Source organism: Bos taurus, chromosome 5 (assembly GCF_002263795.3).
Source record: "Bos taurus isolate L1 Dominette 01449 registration number 42190680 breed Hereford chromosome 5, ARS-UCD2.0, whole genome shotgun sequence".
NCBI lineage: Eukaryota > Metazoa > Chordata > Mammalia > Artiodactyla > Bovidae > Bos > Bos taurus.
Genome location: NC_037332.1, coordinates 100,724,795 through 100,747,322, shown reverse-complemented (window position 1 = coordinate 100,747,322; position 22,528 = coordinate 100,724,795). Strand labels below are relative to the sequence as shown.

At 39.9% G+C, this 22,528-nt stretch overlaps 1 protein-coding gene and 1 long non-coding RNA gene across 2 annotated transcripts in view; one reads left to right on the top strand and one right to left on the bottom strand.

The window, feature by feature from the left end:
* Positions 1–4,440: 4,440 nt before the first annotated feature.
* Positions 4,441–22,528, top strand: part of LOC132345342 (uncharacterized) — a 53,700-nt gene continuing 35,612 nt past the window's right edge. The window contains exon 1 of the long non-coding RNA XR_009494638.1: positions 4,441–4,552. This is a non-coding gene — a long non-coding RNA (uncharacterized lncRNA). The remainder of the gene's footprint in view (positions 4,553–22,528) is intronic.
* OVOS2 (ovostatin 2) overlaps positions 15,313–22,528 on the bottom strand; it is a 52,026-nt gene continuing 44,810 nt past the window's right edge. The window contains 7 exon segments of the mRNA NM_001164024.1: positions 15,313–15,461; positions 15,891–15,967; positions 16,883–16,985; positions 17,851–17,919; positions 18,283–18,373; positions 20,270–20,394; positions 21,092–21,301. Of these exon segments, the coding sequence (NP_001157496.1) occupies positions 15,915–15,967; positions 16,883–16,985; positions 17,851–17,919; positions 18,283–18,373; positions 20,270–20,394; positions 21,092–21,301 (651 nt within the window). The 3' untranslated portion in view covers positions 15,313–15,461; positions 15,891–15,914.

Sequence of the window (22,528 nt, the reverse complement as noted above, 5' to 3'; positions counted from 1 at the left end):
TCATGTCTAACTCTTTGCGACCCCATGGACAGTAGCCTGTCAGGCTCCTCTGTCCATGTGATTCTCCAGGCAAGATACCGGAGTGGGATGCCCATTCCTTTCTCCAGAGGATCTTTCCAATCCAGGGATCGAACCTGGATCTCTCATATTGCAGGCAGATTCTTTACTGTCTGAGCCACCAGGGAAGACCCAAATCTGGGCTTTAGAGGGGCACACCCAGATTTTAGTGTACATGCTGCTGAAGTGAGCACTTTAATCTGTATTTTTATTTTATATTTTAAGCAACCTTTCTAATGGATTTTAATATGACTGATTTGCTAAGCATGTATTGGTGGTGGTGGTTTAGTCATTGAGTTATATCTGACTCTTGCGACCTCATGGACTGTAGCCCTCCAGGCTCCTCTGTCCATGGAATTCTCCAGGCAAGAATACTGGAGTAGCTTCCCATTTCTTTCACCAAAAGTTCTTCCCAACCCAGGGATCAGACCCAGGTCTCCTGCATTGCAGGTGAATTCTTTACCAACTGAGCCATCAGGGAAGCCACAAGCATGTGTTGAGTACCATCAATTTAGATATCCTATAAATGATAGTAGCTGAGCATAATGAAACTTAGATACACTCAGTTTCTTCCCAAGCTTGTAGATGGATACCTGTCTGCACAAGGACCATGTTTTCTCTGGGCCTGATTGCTATTGATCTTTCCTTCTGGTTGAGAGTTGCTCTTTTAGCAAAGAATGTAATGAAAGCTGGTCTGGTCTGGAGAACCGAGGGAGCAAATAAATATGAGATAGCTGTCTTATCAAAAAATCCCTCCCTGGGGAGAAGGGGGCTTTGGGGTGACAGCAAATGGGTACAGATTTTTGGAGGGGATAATGAAAATATTCCTGCGGTGATGGTTACAAAACTCTGGATATACTAAAAGTCACTGACTTATAGTCTAAATGGATGAATTTTCTAGTGTGTAAACTATATCTTGATAAAGCTGTTAAAAAAATCCCTCCTACTAACTAGGTGTTGACATCACTCAAAATTTTAATTTATCATTTGTCATATCTTTTCCTGGAAAAGCCAATCTTGTTTATTTCTCTCATTTTGTCACTTTCTTATATCATCATTTAAATTCTTTTTTTTTTTTTCTTTCTTAAAACTTTCCTTCTCTGTATGGGAATGTTTCCTTTTCTTTATCTTATTCCATTTGACAAATTTCTGTCCTCATTCCCTTGTCAGCATTTATGACTGTACTTACATCATCATAAACTGAGAACTATGTTATTCTTTTAAAAATTAAAAGACATTTACATACACTGTAAAATAATCTGATATCTGTCCATAGAAAGTCAGTTATATGGGTACCTTTTGTGAACCTGCAATATTCTTATCTCTACAAACTAGAATGAAATATTTAATTCAAAGCTAATGCATTTGAAGAAATCCTGTCCAGTAAAATTTCTCTTCAAATATTTTGGTCTGGATCTCACTATAGTTGAGAGAGACAGTCAAGAAAACAGATTCTGTTTTGTAGATTGAAAAGCTTTGCATAAGCTTTAGCTAAAGAGCTTTCTTGTAGAATGGAGGGATGAATAGAGCATACTGCTTACAAAATTTAAGCCAGAGCATTAAAATTGAAAGCATCAAAGCAATACTTAGCTACTTAGCAATCATTTTGATAACTGAAGGATTTTGGAGTTTAAGAAAATTGCAATACATCAAAAGACTGAATCTGAGGAATTAATGTAACAGAAAGATGCTGGCCTATGTATCAGACTTTGCAGCCCCAACAAAGGAAACCTCAATAACAGAGAAGCAATTAATTAAAGTAATTAGTTCTATAAAGGCTATCAAAGTCAGTATTTTCATTACAATGCTTTGCCTCCAAATTGATACAACAAATTTCATTTCAAATTTTCCCACTCTTAGTCCAGCTTCTTTCCTCAGCTTCCCATTGATGCCTCTTCTTTAATATGGATACAACAGTGTTAGAGCTCTTGATTACATTCTGGATATTTACTAGGCAAACATGATGGTGCCATTAAAATTTGGAATTTAATGTATGAATTAACGGGCTTCCCAGGTAGTGCAGTGGTAAAGAATCCACCTGCCAATGCAGGAGATGTAAGAGACTTGGGTTCAATCCTTGGGTCAGGAAGATCCCCTGGAGGAGGAAATGGCAATCCATTCCAGTATTCTTGCCTGGATAACTAGACGAACAGAGGAACTTGACGGGGTACAGTCGATGGGGTTTTAAAAAGTGGGAGATAACTAACTATGCTGCTGCTGCTGCTAAGTTGCTTCAGTCGTGTCCGACCCTGTGCGACCCCATAGACAGCAGCCCACCAGGCTCCCGCGTCCCTGGGATTCTCCGGGCAAGAACAATGGAGTGGGTTGCCATTTCCTTCTCCAATGCCTGAAAGTGAAAAGTGAAAGGGAAGTCGCTCAGTTGTGTCGGACTCTTCGTGACCCCATGGACTGCAGCTACCAGGCTCCTCCGTCCATGCGATTTTCCAGGCAAAAGTACTGGAGTGGGGTGCCATTGACTTCTCCGTGACTAACTATACATTTCCTCTAATCATTCACTAAAGCAAAAAAAAAAAAAAATGATATTCATGATCTTTTCTTTCTCTTGCTGTATTTTTACCCACCCCTTTCTACAAGGACAACCTGGTATTGTGTGTTTCTTTACTGCAAAGGTTTTGGCCAAATCTAAAGAAAATTGTCCCTGTCATTTGACCAAGACTGTGTCTTTATGCCTTTAATTAATGTCTCTACATCACAAATGGAAAACAATGTCATAGTGGTGATCACTTACCTTATCCTTTATGAAAAGCAACAACAAAAATCTACTTCTCTCCATGCTTCTCCTCCTTTACTGATTCCATGGAGTTTCTTTGTCCCTTGTCATAACACTCACTTCAAGGTGTGACCCTAAAACAATCACTTAATATTTGAAGAACATTCAAATAGTTTTATACTTACACTTAGAACATCTTTGTTAATCAAAATGTAGAACATAAATTTACCAGAAATGGGCATAACTGGAAGTCAAATGTTTTCTAAGACTTTATTAACATGATACAACTTGGAAGCCTAAATCTAATATCAACAAAAGGAAGTGTAACATGAGGAATTTCAAAAACACAAATTAATTGTTATGCATGTTGAAATTTGGTGAGTGGGAGAAGCAACTTGCATTAACACTCCTTTTTACTAAGGTGAATTGAGTTTATATTTTCAAACAAATGTAATCTGATTTATCTGATTAGGAGGAGACAAACATAAATATCTGAATACATATCCCTCTGATACATATACTTATGTATGTGCTATGCTTAGTTGCTCAGTTATGTCCAATGCTTTGTGACTCCAGGGCTGTGGCTTGTCAGGCACCTCTGTCAATGGACTTCTCCAGGCAAGAATGCTGGAGTGGGTTGCCATGCCTTTCTCCAGGAGAATCTTCCCAACCCAGAGATCGAACTCAGGTCTCCCGCTTTGCAGTCAGATTCTTTACCATCTGAGCCACCAGGGAAGCCCATATATATATAAAGTATATATATATATATACATATACTTTAAGTTCATTAAGTTGACTCACCCATATGAGAATTCTCTAGATTGTCAATTAGCAGCTAAAATTTGTTGTATCTATCCTTAGAATTGTCTATCTAGTTCTCATGTTTGGAATTTATATATTTGAAGTTAATACTCATACTTTAATACATAAAACACTTTATATCCAGATAATTTTGTCTATGATGAAAAAGTGATTGAAAATTATATAGGCAATATATACTCTTAAAAAGTAAATAGGTAGCACATGCTGGTGAAAAGTAAAAATAAGAAAGATAAAAAATAAATTATTTCCAGTCTTGTGAAAATACATCCCAAATTCCAAAGTCAAATTTGGAGTATAACTTCCGTATAGTTCTATATCCTTATCCTCTTTCAGGCTTCACTTTCTTTAAGATATGGTTCCTTGGGAAGTAGTTATAATTCATTGTTAAATTAATTTTTTAAACTTTTTATTTTTTATTGGGGTATAGCCAATTAACAATGTTGTGATAAGTTTTAGGTAAAGAGTGAAGGGGCTCAGCCATATGTAGACATGTAACTATTCTCCCCCAAACTCCCCTCCCATCCAGGCTGCCACATAATATTGAGCAGCGTTTCATGTGCTAAACAGTAGGTCCTTAATTATCCATTTAAAATATAACAGTGTGTACATGTTCATCCCAACCTCCCTAACAATCTCTTCCTCCCACCCTTCCCTCCCTGCAACATAATTTTTAATATTAAGAAAGTAGAAAACTTCTGGAAAGAACCCTAACCCTTTCACAATCTTTGATGATAATCACTTTGATGATAGTGACATTGCTTTGCACAATATTCAGTGTTATGCAATTATTTCCTGTTAGATAAAGGCTTAGGGCAAAGGGAAAATGTGCCAGGAATCTATCATGACTAGTGTCATGAATGAGAACTTGTTCCTTCCTCAGAACATGTTCTTGATGAGAATTCTACCCACAACCCCACAGGCAGTCACGTCCTGCAGCAGATGGTAAGCAAGGTGCCTCTGTCTTCTCCCTTCAAACCCTTCTTTGTGTGAATGCTCACAGGATTATGCACCTGGGGTAGGGCTGAGGGGGAGCAAGCTCACAGTGTTCTCTTTGGAATTACCATTACCTCAAATAATAAGGTTTCTGTCAACTTGTTTTGGTTTTGGCAAGTCATAAAATTTTCCAGACTCTTTTTGCCTTGAGAAGTGGACTTTCTTTTAGGCAGAGTGAGTCTGGGAACCAACGGATCCTGCTGGGAAATGGGTGCAGCCAGTGCAGCCCCTTTGCATCCAGTGGCTTAAGACTCTGAGAGACAAAAGCAGGGGGCACAGGTTCGATCCCTGGTTGGGGAACTAGATTCGACATGCAGCAACTAAGACCCAGGGCAGCCAAATATTTTAAAAACGAAAGCCTTCCCTCAAAAAAAAAAAAAAAAAATTTTTTTTTTTTTTTAAATTTTGTTGTTGTAAAAAAGAAACTACATTTACTCACCCGGTACTTTAAATATCATTATATTAAGAATGGGGTTTGTATGTAGAATTTTCTTTCCTTTTCCTGGGTGGAAACTCAAAGCCCATGTTTGGATTCTGCTTCTATGACTTAGAGACAAATAGCCTCTGATGGGTCACTGAAATTCCCGATGCTTCTCTTTCTTTGTCTATGAATGGGAATAATTATAACAGCAATGATTTATAAGGTTATTGTGGGAATTAGGCGGTGCTGGAGTGGCGAGCGGTGGCTGTGTGGCTCTGGAGGGGCAAACGGCAGAGAAGAGATACCCCACGTCCAAGGTCAGAAAAGCCCCAGTAAGACGATAGGCACTGGAGCAGCTGTGAGGAGCTACTCCACGTTCAAGGGCAAAGGAGAAGCACCAGAAAGACGGTAGGAGGGGCGAATTCGTATTTAGAATCAAACCTCGGTTCCACCAGAGACGCTCAGAGGGCTCAAACAAACCTTGTGCGCACCAGGACCCAGGGACCACACAGAGATGGAGACAGAGACAGAGACAGAGACAGAACTGTGTTTGAGTGTCTCTGGTGGAAGTACATGTTGGCAGTGGTCTGCTGCAGGGACAGGGGCTCTGGGTGTGGGTATGGCATAAACCCTCTAGGAGGAGGTCGCCATTAACCCCACTATAGAGCTGCCAGAACTTACATGGGACAGGGAAATAGACTCTTGGAGGGCACAACAGAACCTTGTGCACCTGGACCCAAGAGAAAGGAACAGTCACCCACAGGAGACTTGCCTGTGGGTGTCCGTGAGTCTCCGGCAAAGGCGTGGGTCGGTGATGGCCTGCTGCAGAGTTGGGGACGTGGAGTGTAGCAGTATGTGCCTGGGTTCTTTTGAGACAGGTCACCACTATCTTCATTAGATCAGATCAGATCAGTCGCTCAGTCATGTCCGACTCTTTACAACCCCATGAATCGCAGCACGCCAGGCCTCCCTGTCCATCACCAACTCCCAGAGTTCACTCAGACTCACGTCCATCGAGTCAGTGATGCCATCCAGCCATCTCATCCTCTGTCGTCCCCTTCTCCTCCTGCCCCCAATCCCTCCCAGCATCAGAGTCTTTTCCAGTGAGTCAACTCTTCGCATGAGGTGGCCAAAGTACTGGAGTTTCAGCTTTACCCTCATTCCTTCCAAAGAAATCCCAGGGCTGATCTTCAGAATGGACTGGTTGGATCTCCTTGCAGTCCAAGGGACTCTCAAGAGTCTTCTCCAACACCACAGTTCAAAGGCATCAATTCTTCAGTGCTCAGCCTTCTTCACAGTCCAACTCTCACATCCATACATGACCACAGGAAAAACCATAGCCTTGACTAGACGAAACTTTGTTGGCAAAGTAATGTCTCTGCTTTTGAATATGCTATCTAGTTACCTCCACCATAGTTTGAGTGAGTGAGTGAGTGAAGTTGCTCACTTGTGTCCGACTCTTTGCGACCCCATGGGCAGTAGCCTGCACCAGGCTCCTCTGTCCATGGGGTTTTCTAGGCAAAAGTACTGGAGTGGGTTGCCATTTCCTTCTCCAGGGAATCTTCCTGACCGAGGGATTGAACCCAGGTCTCCCGCTTTACCATCTGAGCCACCAGGGAAGTCCCAGGTAAATAGCAGGGAGGGAACACAGCTCCACCTATAAACAGAAAATTGGATTAAAGATTTACTGAGCATGGCCCTGCCCATAAGAACAAGACCCAGTTTCCTCCTCAGTCAGTCTATCCCATCAGGAAACTTTCATAAGCCTCTTATCCTTCTCCATCAGAGGGCTGCTCCTGCTGATAAGTCACTTCAGTCGTGTCCGACTCTTAGCGGCTTATGGACAGAGCCTACCAGGCTCCTCTGTCCATGAGATTTTCCAGGCAAGAGTACTGGAGTGGGGTGCCATTGCCCTCTCTGCCATCAGAGGGCAGATAGACCGAAAACCACTATCACAGAAAACTAACCAATCTAATCACATGGACCACAGCCTTGTCTAACTCAATAAAACTGTGAGCCATGGTGTGTAGGGCCACCCAAGACGGACGGGTCATGGTGGAGAGTTCTGACAAAATGTGGTCCACTGGAGAAGGGAATGGAAAACCACTTTAGTATTCCTGCCTTGAGAAACCCATGAACAGTATGAAAAGGAAAATAGATAGGACACTGAAAGATGAACTCCCCAATTTGGTAGGTGCCCAATATGCTACTGGAGATCAGTGGAGAAATAACTCCAGACAGTATGAAGAGAGGGAACCAAAGCAAAAACAACACCCAGTTGTGGATATGACCGGTGATGGAAGCAAGGTCCAATGCTGTAAAGAGCAATATTGCATAGGAACCTGAAATGTTAGATGCATGAATCAAGGCAAATTGGAAGTGGTCAAACAGGAGATGGAAAGAGCAAATGTTGACATTTTAGGAATCAGGGAACTAAAATAAACTGGAATGGGTGAATTTAATTCTGACGACCATTATATCTACTACTGTGGGCAAGAACCCCTTAGAAGAAATGGAGTAATCATCATAGTGAACAAAAGAGTCAAAGTGGAGTACTTGGATGCAATCTCAAAAATAACAGAATGATCTCTGTTCACTTCCGAGGGAAACCATCCAATATCACGGCTATCCAAGTCTATGACCAGACCAGTAATGCTGAAGAAGCTGAAGTTGAACAGTTCTATGAAGACCTACAGACCTTCTAGAATTAACACCAAAAAAAGATGTCCTTTTCATTATGGGGGCCTGGAATGCAAAAGTAGGAAGTCAAGAAACACCTGGAGTAACAGGCAAATTTGGCCTTGGAATACGGAATGAAGCAGGGCAAAGGCTAATTTGCCAAAAGAATGCACTGGTCATAGCAAACACCCTCTTCCAACAACACAAGAAAAGACTGTGCACATGGACATCACCAGATGGTCAACACTGAAATTCGATTGATTATATTCTTTGTAGCCAAAGATAACGAAGCTGTATACAGTCAGCAAAAACAAGACCAGGATCTGACTGTGGCTCAGATCATGAACTCCTTATTGCCAAATTCAGACTGAAATTGGAGAAAGTGGGGAAAACCACTAGACCATTCAGGTATGACCTAAATCAAATCCCTTATGATTATACAGTGGAAATGAGAAATAGATTTAAGGGACTAGATCTCATAGACAGAGTGCCTGATGAACTATGGATGGAAGTTCATGACATTGTACAGGAGACAGGGATCAAGACCATCCCCATGGAGAAGAAATGCAAAAAAGCAAAATGGCTGTCTGGGGAGGCCTTAACAAATAGCTGTGAAAAGAAGATAAGTGAAAAGTAAAGGAGAAAAGGAAAGATATAAGCATCGGAATGCAGAGTTCTGAAGAATAGCAAGGAGAGATAAGAAAGCCTTCCTCAGCAATCAATGCAAAGAAATAGAGGAAAACAACAGAATGAGAAAGACTAGAGACCTCTTCAAGAAAATTAGAGATACCAAGGGAACATTTCATGTAAAGATGGGCTCAATAAAGGACAGAAATGGTATGGACCTAACAGAAGCAAAAGACATTTAGAAGAGGTGGCAAGAATACACAGAAGAACTGTACAAAAAAGAACTTCATGACCCAGATAATCATGATGGTGTGATCACTGACCTAGAGCCAGACATCCTGGAATGTGAAGTCAAGTGGACCTTAGTAAGTATCACTATGAACAAAGCTAGTGGAGTTGATGGAATTCCAGTTGAGCTATTTCAAATCCTAAAAAATGATGCTGTGAAAGTGCTGCATTCAATATACCAGCAAATTTGGAAAACTCAGCAGTGGCCATAGGACTGGAAAAGGTCAGTTTTCATTCCAATCCCTAAGAAAGGCAATGCCAAAGAATGCTCAAACTACCACACAATTGCATTCATTTCACACGCTAGCAAAGTAATGATCAAAAATTTTCAAGCCAGGCTTCAGCAATATGTGAACCGTGAACTTCCAGATGTTCAAGCTGGTTTTAGAAAAGGTAGAGGAACCAGAGATAAAATTGCCAACATCCACTGGATCATCAAAAAAGCAAGAGAGTTCCAGAAAAACATCTATTTCTGCTTTATTGACTATGCCAAAGCCTTGATTCTGTGGATCACAATAAAGTGTGGAAAATTCTGAAGGAGATGGGAATTCCAGACCACCTTACCTGCCTCTTGAGAAATCTGTATGCAGGTTAGGAAGAAACAGTTACAACTGTATGTGGAACAACAAACTGGTTCCAAATAGGAAAGGTAGTATGTCAAGGCTGTTTATTGTCACCGTGCTTATTTAACTTATATGCAGAGTGCATCATGAGAAATGCTGGGCTGGATGAAACACTAATTGAAATCAGTATTGCCGGGAGAACTATCAATAACCTCAGATATGCAGATGACACCACTCTTATGGCAGAAAGTGAAGAAGAACTAAAGGGGCTCTTGATGAAAGTGAAAGAGGAGAGTGAAAAAGCTGGCTTAAACCTCAACATTCAGAACACTAAGATCATGGCATCTGGTTCATCACGTCATGGCAAATAGATGGAGAAACTGGAAACAGTGGCAGACTTTATTTTTTTGGGCTCCCAAATCACTGCAGATGGTGACTGCAGCCATGAAATAAAAAGGCTCTTAGTTCTTGGAAGAAAAGTTATGACCAATCTAGACAGCATATTAAAAAGCAGAGACATTACTTTGTCAACAAAGGTCTGTCTAGTCAAGGCTATGATTTTTCCATTAGTCATGTATGGATGTGAGAGTTGGACTATAAAGAAAGCTGATCACCAAAGAATTGATGCTTTTGAACTGTGGTGTTGGAGAAGACTCTTGAGAGTCCCTTGAACTTCAAGGAGATCCAACCAGTCCATCCTAAAGGAAATAACTCCCAAATATTCATTGGAAGGACTGATGTTGAAGGTGAAATTCCAATACTTTGGCCACCTGATGTGAAGAACTCACTCATTGGAAAAGACCCTCATGCTGGGAAAGATTGAAGGCAAGAGAAGAGGACGACTAGGATGAGATGGTTGGATGGCATCACTGACTGAATGGACATGAGTTTGAGCAAACTCAGGGAGTTGGTGATGGACACAGAGGCCTGGCGTGCTGCAGTCCATGGGGTTGCAAAGAGTCAGACCCGACTGAGCGACTGAACTAAACCGAACTGTGGGAATTACATTGTTGTTGTCCAGTTGCTAAGTTTGTCCAACTCTTTGCGACCCTGTGAACTATAGCACACCAGGCTTCCCTGTCCATCACCAACTCCCTGAGTTTGCTCAAACTCATGTTCATTGAGTCAAGTGATGCCATCCAACCATCTCATCCTCTGTCACCCCCTTCTCCTCTTGCTCTCCATCTTTGCTACTATCAGAATCTTTTCCAATGAGTCAATTAGTATACTTAAAGTGATCAGCAAAGTGCCTGACATGTAGAAAACATTGGATAGGTCCCCTTTAAGACTAAATATTACACACACACACACACCTTCAAAGTCCTACTCATGGAGACTATTACTGTGAGCATTGGATGTTTCATGTCAGCCAGGCACCTATACTGACCGCTCCAAATGAATTTTCCTGGGATTAATAATCAGAAAGAACTTTAAAAAGGAGGCATCACAGGTTCTATATGAAGACGAGACAGGAAAACAGAGGCAAAGAATTGGGGAAAAAATGAATCATAAGGAACTTTATCAGTGGCAAGTAAAAGAATGTCTTACTAGCAGAGATTTAAAAATACCAAACATTTATTATCTCATTTGGCACAAATTCTGAGGAACATGGAATCAGCATTAATTCAGCAGCTCACCAATGCCATCAAGAAGTTTCTTCCATTGTTTTTGCTTTACTTCTTAGGTATATCAGTATCATTTGCCTTTTTCATCACAGTTTGGCTCCTAAAGTACCAAAAATGATTTCTTCCCAACAATATCCCAATCTGGGGAAGAAAGGAGTCAGTAAAAAACAAAATTTTCTGCTCCAGAATCTCTCTCTTTCTTTTCCTTTCTTTTTTCCTCTCTGTCTGCTTCTTTCTCTCTTCTCTACCAGAGAGCAAAATCACTTTGGTTGCTGTATCAGGAGACACCCCTGTATAGGTCCTTAGTCAGATTCAATTTCAATTTCTCATTGTTAGATCAAAGTATAGTAATCGCAGGTGTGCTCCTTAGAAATTCTACTCCATGGCTGAAGTACTCGTAACTGCTGGGAATCTGGGTGGCTGTTAGTTCTTGAATGAATTCACACTGAGAATTTCTGTGAATATCAGAAAGACTTTTTACACAACTCCCCTCTTCTTCCTCCTCTTCCTTAGAGGCATCTCTGTATTCAGTAATGTTTGCTGTGATGGTATAAATACAGTCCATGGGGTCACAGAGTCAATCCCATGGACTGAGCACATGATACTTATGTGGAAAGTTAATTGCGATAATTAGGAAGCATGTAAATAACTGTTTTTTTGTGTGTCTCTTATTTATCCATGATGATATAAAGACTTGGCTCCCTTGCATTAATGTGCATGTGCATGCTCAGTTGCTCAGTCATGTCTGATTCTTTGCAGCTCCATGGACTGTAGCCCACCAGGCTCCTCTGTCCATGGAATTTTCCAGGCGAGAATACTGAAGTGGGTTGCCATTTCCTTTCCAGGGGATATTACCGACCTAGGGATTGAATCTGGATCTCCTGCATCTCCTGCATTGGCAGGTGAATTCTTTACCACTACACCACTTGGAAGTCCCTTGCCTTAAAGTAGGAGAAGCTCTAAAAGACAGCCCCAGCATCAAAGCTCACTACGGGCTCAAATTTTATTGTGACCCATTGCAGCTCAACTCTTTCGTCTGTACAATCCTGATCCTTTATCCTGTACTGGTGTTGATCTTCAAAGTTGTCCCCAATAAACACCCTCACACATATCTCCATCCTGGGTTTGCGTTCCAGGGAACCTGACCTGTGAAAACCAGTCACTGTCAGAGGAGACTGTGATAATGTGATTGGCTTAAAGGATTATGCTCCATCCAAAAGTACCCTGAGGCCAGAGTTTTCATTTTACTCCTCTGGTTTCTCCTTCATAGTCTCCTTTATTCGTTCTTCCTCAACCTTCTCCTGCCTTGTGTTTTAATATTTGAATGCCTCACAGTAAAGTCCTTGATTTTCTTCTCCATACAGACTCACTGCCTGAGTGAACTCCTCCTATCCATGATCTGTGTGCCAGCATCACCCACATTTATTTATTTATTTTTTTAACCCTGAGCTCTCTCTCAAATTTCTAACATTTTTTTTTGTTGTTGTTGTTCAACTTCCAACCTATTATCTCCATTTGAGTGTATAAAATCACAAACTCCCTACATCCAAAGACAAATTTCTACTTTCCCATTCAAGCTTGCAGCAGCTCAGGGAATCTATTTTTCAGTAGCTCAACTGGTAAGCATGGGAACAATCTCTGTGTCCAACTCTTTGCAACCCTATGGACTATAGCCTGCCAGGTTCCTCTGTCCATGGGATTCTCCAAGCAACAATACTGGAGTGGGTTGCCATTCCCTCCTCCAGGAGATCTTCCCAACTTGAGGATCAAACCCACGTCTCTAAAGTCTTTTGCATTAGAAGGTGGGTTCTTTACCACTAGCACCACCTAGGAAGTCCCCATTTTCCTTATTCCTTGGATCCAATCCATCAGGAAATTCTACTGATTTTACCTTCAAAATATACCTGGAACTTGATATCTTCTATGTTCACTGTTGCAACCCTGGTCCAAGTCCCTGAATGGGATCCTTGAATATAATATGTATAGATTCTGGGATGTGTGTGTTTGCTGCTGCTACTGCTGCTAAGTCGCTTCAGTCATGTCCGACTCTGTGCAACCCCATAGATGGCAGCCCACCAGGCTCCCCTGTCCCTGGGATTCTCCAGGCAAGAACACTGGAGCGGGCTGCAATTTCCTTCTCCAATGCATGCAAGTGAAAAGTGAAAGTGAAGTTGCTCAGTCGTGCCCAACTTAGCGGCCCCATGGACTGCAGCCTACCAGGCTCCTCTGTCCATGAGATTTTCCAGGCAAGAGTACTGGAGTGGGTTGCCATTGCCTTCTCTGATGTGTGTTTCAGATCAGATCAGATCAGTCACTCAGTCGTGTCTGACTCTTTGTGACCCCATGAACAGCAGCATGCCAGGCCTCCCTGTCTATCACCAACTCCCGGAGTTCACTCAGACTCATGTCCATCGAGTCAGTGATGCCATCCAGCCATCTCATCCTCTGTCGTCCCCTTCTGCTCTTGCCCCCAATCCCTCCTAGCATCAGAGTATTTTCCAATGAGTCAATTCTTGGCATGAGGTGGCCAAAGTACTGAAGTTTCAGTTTTAGCATCATTCCTTCCAAAGAATCCCAGGGCTGATCTCCTTCAGAATGGACTGGTTGGATCTCCTTGCAGTTCAAGGGACTCTCAAGAGTCTTCTCCAACACCATAGTTCAAAAGCATCAGTTCTTCAGCACTCAGCCTTCTTCACAGTCCAACTCTCACATCCATACATGACCACAGGAAAAAACCATAGCCTTGACTAGACGGACCTTTGTTGGCAAAGTAATGTCTCTGCTTTTCAATATGCTATCTAGGTTGGTCATAACTTTCCTTCCAAGGAATAAGCGTCTTTTAATTTCATGACTGCAGTCACCATCTGCAGTGATTTTGGAGCCCCAAAAAATAAAGTCTGACACTGTCTCCACTGTTTCCCCATCTATTTCCCATGAAGTGATGGGACTGGATGCCATGATCTTCGTTTTCTGAATGTTGAGCTTTAAGCCAACTTTTTCACTCTCCACTTTCACTTTCATCAAGAGGCTTTTGAGTTCCTCTTCACTTTCTGCCATAAGGGTGGTGTCATCTGCATATCTGAGGTTATTGATATTTTTCTCAGGAATCTTGATTCCAGCTTGTGTTTCTTCCAGCCCAGCGTTTCTCATGATGTACTCTGCATAGAAGTTAAATAAACAGGGTGACAATATACAGCCTTGACATACTCCTTTTCATATTTGGAACCAGTCTATTGTTCCATGTCCAGTTCTAACTGTTGCTTCCTGACCTGCATATGGGTTTCTCAAGAGGCAGGTCAGGTGGTCTGGTATTCCACAGATTTCCACAGAATTTTCCACAGAAAATTCTTGCAGAATTTTCCACAGTTTATTGTGATCCACACAGTCAAAGGCTTTGGCGTAGTCAATAAAGCAGAAATAGATATTTTTCTGGAACTCTGTTGCTTTTTCCATGATCCAGCGGATGTTGGCAATTTGATCTCTAGTTCCTCTGCCTTTTCTAAAACCAGCTTGAACATCAGGAAGTTCACAGTTCACATATTGCTGAAGCCTGGCTTGGAGAATTTTAAGCATATTATCTACGTATGTGACATACGATGTTTTGGTAAACTAGTTATAAAGGAATTCTTAACACAGTGAAATAAGCTTTTGTAGTCCTTCACATGGGCTGACATAAGCAATTTATCTAGGATGATTCAATAAATAAACATTTATTACGGGCCCAGTTCTAGCTTAGGTACTATTTTTGGGGTACATTGGGCAGAGACAGTATAAAATAAATAAGCCTAGCCATCTTTTACTGTCACTCTATTATTAATTTAATACTGATAGACCCTGGGACACTTTGTTTCCAATATTTTGAACTCCACAGCTGGAGAATTTATCTCTAGCTTCTTCCTGTCTGTAACAGAGTCTCAGCAGAGTCAAGGCCTGCATCGAAATCAGTAGAGAAATGAATTAATTTCCACCCCTCTTGCCTCCAATTTTGCCCTGCCTCCATCTTCTCAATATTAATTCATTGCTTCAACCATAGTGTTAGGTAAAGGGTAGACAATGAGTATTCCTTTTCAGGTGTAAGTGATAAGCTCAGACCAATAAAATAATTTTTAGAGAAATAAACTGTCCTTGGATTACCCTCTCGATCATGTGTGTGAATTCAATAAATCTATCAGTTAATTTGTGACTAAGTATACTCTGCCCTCCACACATGCTTTGTTATTTTATTGGGAAGAGTGTTTTATATCTCCTGTGTTTCTTTTTATATCATCAAGCTCACGTGAAGTCCTCTTAAATGTGGTCTCCTCCTCTGCCCCTCCGGGAATCTGGGCTCTTGCTTTCCCTGGATGCTGGAAGATTTCATATTTAGTACTCTGAATTCTGTCTAAAAACTTGAATTCAGAATTGACAACAGTAAAGCAAAATTGTTAGCATTGGTATCAAACAAAACCTTGAGTTTTTTAGGATGAAAATTATGAATGATGTAATGAAAAAAAGAAAATCAGAGACTCGAATGCAAAAATCACAGCATTTATTGAAACGAACTCTGATAAGAACTCATAGCAGAGTGAACTCTATTCAGAATGTGAGGTGGTTCATGGATTTCTTCCAGGTTTGAGACAGGAGAATGAGTTCATTCAAAGTAAATTGTTTTCTACCTGGGATTTAAAAACAGTTCAAACAATAAATAAATGTGTGTATGTACATATAAATACATACATAGAGGTGGATAAACAAATACATATTTACAGACATCCACAAATACACATTAGCATACACATGATGTGTATAAAATATGTACATACATATTAATAACATAGAAATTCAAAAAACAAACATGAGAGTTTTTAAAAATGAAACATTTATGAAAAGCACACATATAGTTTCAAATTCTTTAAAGTTATTTTAAAGACATTAATAAAAATCTTAATGCTGTCCTATCAGAGTACTTACCTAATGTGCATAATTGTACAGACCGTGTGAAGCACCAGAGACTTCTCTTTGCTTCATCTATTGTTTTATCTTCCTAGGTTTTCATTTTCTCACAAGATGTTTTTAATAACTCATGATGCATATGATTTCCTTACCTTTTTTGTGTATTTTGTTTTGTCTCACTGAGAAACAGGAACACTGTTGATATTGTAAGAAGCATGGGCATATTCATCTGGAAAATAAAAAGAAAGTTCATCCTTATTACATCTCCAACTTTCTATAACCAGATGATGTCAGATATAATTATACTAGGTCTAACCCTTCCAGTAATTCTGCAAGAAAGTCAATTCCTTCTATTTTCTAAATCCAGGAACATTGTATTGAAGTTTAAGGTACTTGACAAAGTACATTCAATTAGTAAATGACAGAGTCAGAATTCAAAGACTGCTTTACAGGGGTTTCCCTGTGATCCAGTGGTTAAGAATCTACCTTCAAATGCAGAGGACGCAAGATTGATCGCTTGTGGGGGAACCAGGATCCCACATGCTATAGGGTTATTGAGTTTGCGTCCTGCCACGAAGACCCAGCACAGCCAAAAAAACAAAAGAATGACAAAAAACCCCACCCAAAATCCCCAAAGACTTGTTGACAAACTTTTCATGACATTCAACAAGAAATTAATAGCACTAACCTTCCAGGGAACTTTTTTAAAATCTTCTGAACAGCCTCTTAGTAACTGCTTTGAAACCTAATCTATCAAGATTTGCCTATAATATTTCAGAATATTTCTCACTCTTCCTCTCAAATTAAAGTCCATAGATATAGCATGGAATGGTTAGTCTCGGCCATTAACAACAAAAATAACAGCAACAAGACCTGGAAGCTTAGCTGGTTTGTATTTCAAATTAAGGGAGTGCCTTTTCATTATATCAAAAGGATTCTAGGTGTTGAAAAATTCTGGCAAATAGAAAAAGGCCCAGTAAGAAGTTTATATATATATATATATAAAATGGAATAAAAAAAACAATATGTAAAGTAAACCCAGATATGAAGACCAAGGATGATTTTCGAAAATTAAGTAGTTCAGGGAATCCTAGATACAGATATAACTTCCAGTAGTTTTAAAGCATGGTTGTTGCCCACCTACCTTTTTCATAATAATCGTAGACAATGACTGGGGCTGGCTGAATGTTTGCCACATGGTTGATTTCCTCAACAGAGAAGGTGAAACTCTTTGCTGTATCTGAAACCTGTAAAGATACAGATTATAAATACACCAGAGCAGGCCTGCAAAAAATAAAACCACAGAGCAAATTATTTCCAGAAGTTTATGATAAATCCAGGGTGTCATGATCTTACATAATGGCAAAATAATGAGTTGCTGCTGCTGCTGCTAAGTCACTTCAGTCGTGTCCGACTCTGTGTGACCCATAGATGGCAGCCCACCGGGCTCCCCTGTCCCTGGGATTCCAGGCAAGAACACTGGAGTGGGTTGCCATTTCCTTCTCCAATGCAGGAAAGTGAAAAGTGAAAGTGAAGTCTCTCAGTCGTGTCTGACCCATAGCGACCCCATGGACTGCAGCCCACCAGGCTCCTTGGGATTTTCCACGCAAGAGTACTGGAGTGGGGTGCCATTGCCTTCTCCAAAATAATGAGTTAAGTAACATTAAATTGTGTAAAATGTTGTTTCACCGATTATATTGAAGTACAAGAAAGTTGAAAACGTTACAAAAATGTAGGCATTTGTGTGGATATTAATGATGTATACACAGAAAGGATGAGTCTGAAACTCATCCCAGCCTCTGCTGGAGTTCAAGTCAAATAATAAAAGAATTGTACATCTTTGACTAGACTATGTTAGATGCTGTGAGGAATAAAAGAATGGGGAAATGATGCTTCTAAACTTGAGAATCATCCAGTTAGCCAAGGTATGTATGAAATAGCATAGTATTTAAGAGGGAAAAGATAATTAGTGGGGTGGAAGTACACTGATCACCTTTAACATCTCACATAGTTTTGACAAACCCTATCATGTATATTTAGGAGAATTTGAAGCATTCAGTTACCCTCAGAAGAAAAAGAAAGCCGTGGATAAAAAAATTATTGTCAACTTACATTTTCCAGGTAGAAAAGAACATGGTCATTCTTGAATTCATTCTTCATTACTTGGCCATTGTTTTCAAGCTTTAAGGAAATTGGCAGGGAGGGATAAATATGAAAAAGCATCATTCCAGAATTGAATGTTTCATGCTTTTTCTCTAATCAGTATTAAGAAGTTATTTTATGCAACATTCCCTTGTGCCATGATGTTTTCATAAATACAAGTCAGAACTAAATTTAAAAAATAGGTTACGAACTATTGGAAATAATGACTTCTAATTGCTATAAATCAAGAATCCATTCCACCACTGTTTTAGCAAAAATATGAGTGTGAACTGTGAATGTTTGTTTAAGTGAAGAATTACACAGCTTGGCTTTGCTAACCAACTGTTTCATCAACACACTAGTGCTTTCTGGAGATTGAAAGACTGGGCTTCTCTTACTTACCTCTTCAATGGATGACATGACTGGAGTAAATCCTGATAGCATTTTTACATCAACAAGGACCATGTTGGAGTTACTGTGAGTTCCCGTATATCTGAAATTTAAAAACAAAACACTAACTTAGACATCATTTTAGAAGAGTGACTTAACCTTATGGCAAGGATATGAGTACATTGATGCCAATTGGCTTTAAGCCTGGAGGAGAGGCAAAAGCTGGAGAAAAAACATCTGAAGATAGTCACTCTCATACATCTGGAAACCAGCACAATTAGAGTGATCGTGGCTGAGGTGATTCAAAGCAACATAAATTAGAGTAAAGAATGAATGGACCTAATCTCCCCAAATCCTGCTTTTAAACTTACTTGAGGCTTTAAAGTCAGAACTTATAGACAAAACTTTTAAACTTATATTACACATATGGTGGCTCAGTGGGTAAAAATATGCCTGTAATGCTGGAGAAACAAGGGACACAGATTCCATCCTTGGGTCACGAAGATCACCTAGAGAAGGGCATGGCAACCCACTCCAGTATTCTTGCCTGAAGAATCCCGAGGATGGAGGAGCCTTGTGGACTGCAGGCCACGAGGGTGCAAAGAGTTGGATATGACTGAAGCGACTGAGCACAGCACACATACTTATGTCAGCTTTAGATTCTGTGCAACACTTAGAAGAGACTCGCATCTAAAAAGCAGGATGTTGGCAAAATCATACAACAGACATGCCCCCAAGAGATCTTCTAGGTTATATCCACAACTTGGGATAAGATTGTTGGGACATGAAGTTGAGGGCTGTGTATTATATTATTAGCATTAGTGTTCAACAGATTTTCATTTTGAAATCCTGAGAAAAACCCCAAAACTAATTTTACTCAATGTTTCTCCACACATTAACCAAGACTAAAACTCTTCGGTGCCTATAAATTATATTTTAATTCAAGAGAATTACTTTGCTTTTCTACACTGAAAAACATCTAAAATTTTGCTTTGTATACAGTTATATTAATGATTAAATAAATGTTAGCAGGTTTTCTCTTTTTGACACACCCATGCTTGTCTTTAGAAAGAAAACTGTATCTCTGTTGTGCAAAACTGACACACAAAAAGGTGGAAGCACTGCTGAAGGATTAATGTGGCAGAAGCTTTCCAACTGCAAATCAGTACAGATTATATTTGCATAACTCTAACTTTGATTTAGTTGAAAATGTACTAAATTTGATGTGGGCACAGAGAGTACCATCAACATGTGATTATTGTCAATAATATATAAATATCTTTTATACAATTTAAAGATTACTTTCCATTTATAGTTATTACAAAATATTGGCTATATCCCCCAGGGCTGTACAATACATCCTTGGGTCTATCTTACACCCTCCATGGTTTGTACCTCCCACTCCTGCATCCTCAGACACCCCCTCCCCCTTCTCCCCACTGGTAATCATTAGTTTGTTCTTTATTTCTGTAAGTCCACCTCTTTTTTGTTAAATTCAGTAGTTCATTGTATTTTTTAGATTCCATATGTAAGTGATATCGTACAGTATTTGTCCTTCTCTGTCTGACTTATTTCACTTAGCATGTACTTTGTGCTTAGTCTCCCAGACATGCCCGCCAGGCTCCTTTGTCCATGGGATTCTCTAGGCAAGAATACTGGAGTGGGTTGCCATGCCCTCCTTCAGGGGATCTTCCCAACCCAGGGACTGAACCCAGGTCTCCCACATTGCAGGCGGATTCTTTACTGTCTGAGCCAGCAAGGAAGCTCTTCATTAGGCCCTCCAAGTCCATCTATGGGCTTCTTTATCCATTCTTTCGCTGATGTACACTTAGGTTGCTTTCATGTCTTGGTGATCGTAAATAATGCTACTATGAACATTGGAGTACATGTGTCTTTTCAAATTAGTGCTTTTGATATTTTGTTAGTGTTTAAAATAATTCTTTTCTGATGCACCACTTTCTCTCTAACCTGAGAGTTGACATCAAAATGGGACACTTACCTGAGGGTTACTGTCAGGTCAAAATTACTCTGGAATACATCCGAAGAGTTTTTCTTTACTATTTGTAAGGAAAGGGAAAATCCAGATTCCTTTTTAGGTAGTAGCACATTATACTTCATGGTAGCCTAGAAAGGATCAGATCAGATCAGTTGCTCAGTCGTGTCCAACTCTTTGCAAAGTGTAAAAAAAAAAAAAAATGCATCTATCTATCCTGTAGTAAAAATTGAAGCACTTATTGTTTTTTCTTTTTCCATTATTGCTGTTGTTATTTAGTCACTAAGTTGTGTCTGACTCTTTGCAACCCCATGGACTATAGCTCACTGAGCTCCTTTGTCCATGGGATTTCCTAGGCAAGAATACTGGAGTTGATTGCCATTTCCTTCTCCAGGGGATCTTCCTGAACCAGGGATTGAACCCCTGCCTATCCAGATGGATTCTTTACCACTGAACCACCAGGGAAGCCCTCATTTCCATTATTAATGCACTTTATTTTATAACTTCATTATCAGGGAATAAGGCTACATCTAATCATTTGATTGTCAGAAGACACAAGAATCTTTAACAATGTAATCTAATTAAAATATTAGAACACCCTCAAACGCTGACATTCCTCAAGAAACTTCTCAGTTATCCAGTTATGTTTAAGAATAGGTAGCCTTTTACAAAATAACTTTAGTTTTCAGCTGTTGAGTGGAAAATATCAATGAAGGAAAGTGTAGTCATGAAAATATGCAAGAGTAAAATAGTACTTCATACATAACTGAAAAGATAGTCTGTGTTTTTTACTGGCAAACACTCATCTTCCTCACAGAATTCCATTACCTGGATAAATGCACAACCTCGTCCTTCCACATCTACCGTGTATTGTCCACCTGCTTTTGTTAGTTCTGAACGTTGAACCAGTAAGTGATTATCACCATTAACCTGGAAAATCTTGTTGAATTCTTCACTGCTTAAGCTGACAGTGACTTGATCATCAGAGAAGATTAAATTCATGTAGCGGGTTATGGCAAGAAGGCAGACGGGCGTATCCTGCACAGAACAGTACAAGCAGCATTCCAAGCTCTGTTATGATGCAATATTAGTCATCATGTGGCCATGAACTTTAAATCAACCCATAGAAATATTTCTGACATGTCAACAGAACACCAAGAAACAGTATTCTAAACAACAGGAAAAACAGATTTGCTTGTGCTAATTGTTGTCACTTTCTTCAGCAGTTCTTAATTAGATCTAAAAGTCTTCTCAATAATTTTATAATATCCATGTGAAATAGTGCTCAATCTTTTCTAAAAATTAAGGTGTTATGTAATTTGGTTGCCATAGATAATGTTTATGTTCAACTGTCTTCAAAGATGGGAAGTCAGAATCCAGAAAGGATGTTGGGAGATTCACTAACATATGGTTTTACTCAGAAACTAAGACTAAAAAAAAGAAAGGAAGGAAGGAAATGATTTTCCTTGTGGGAATAAAACTTGCATTTCTTTGCAATAAATTTTTTTGCCTATTAAAGAAGGACATAAGCCATTGTTTTTGATACCCATTTCTTTGGCTATTCATTCATTTGCTTTTTCCAATGTATAGACCACAGAAGTAGGGAGAAATATTACTTCTTGGCTGACGTGAAGTAACGGTTTGACCAAAGTATTCTTATTGTCAGGGCTCTTGTGTTTATAACAACCATCCTTTCTAGACTTTCGTTCTATTTTTACTGTGTAAATGGAGATATAAATCAGGCATACATTCCCTGAGAGGGGATTTTATTTTATTCATTTGTACACAGAAAATTCCTAGTAGAGTTCCTGGTATACAAGAACTGCCCAATAAATGCTTGTTGACTAAATATTGGGTCACCTGTAGAGACGTGGATGGACCTAGAGACTATCATACACAGTGAAGTAAGTCAGAAAGAAAAAACCCAAATATTGTATATTAATGCATACATGTGGTATCTCGAAAAATGGTACAGATCAACCTATGTGCAGGGCAGGAATAGACACACAGATGTGGAGAATGGATGTGTGGACATGGGGTGGAGGAAGAAGTGGTGGAATGAATTGGGAGATTTGGATTGGCATAATTACACTACCATGTGTAAAATAGATAGCTAGTAGCACAGGGAGTTTACTCAAACTCATGTCCATCGAGTCAGTGATGCCATCCAGCCATCTGTGATTCATGGGGTTGCAAGGAGTTGGACACGACTAAGCGACTGAACTGAACTGAGCACAGGGAGATCAGCTCGGTGCTCTGTGATGA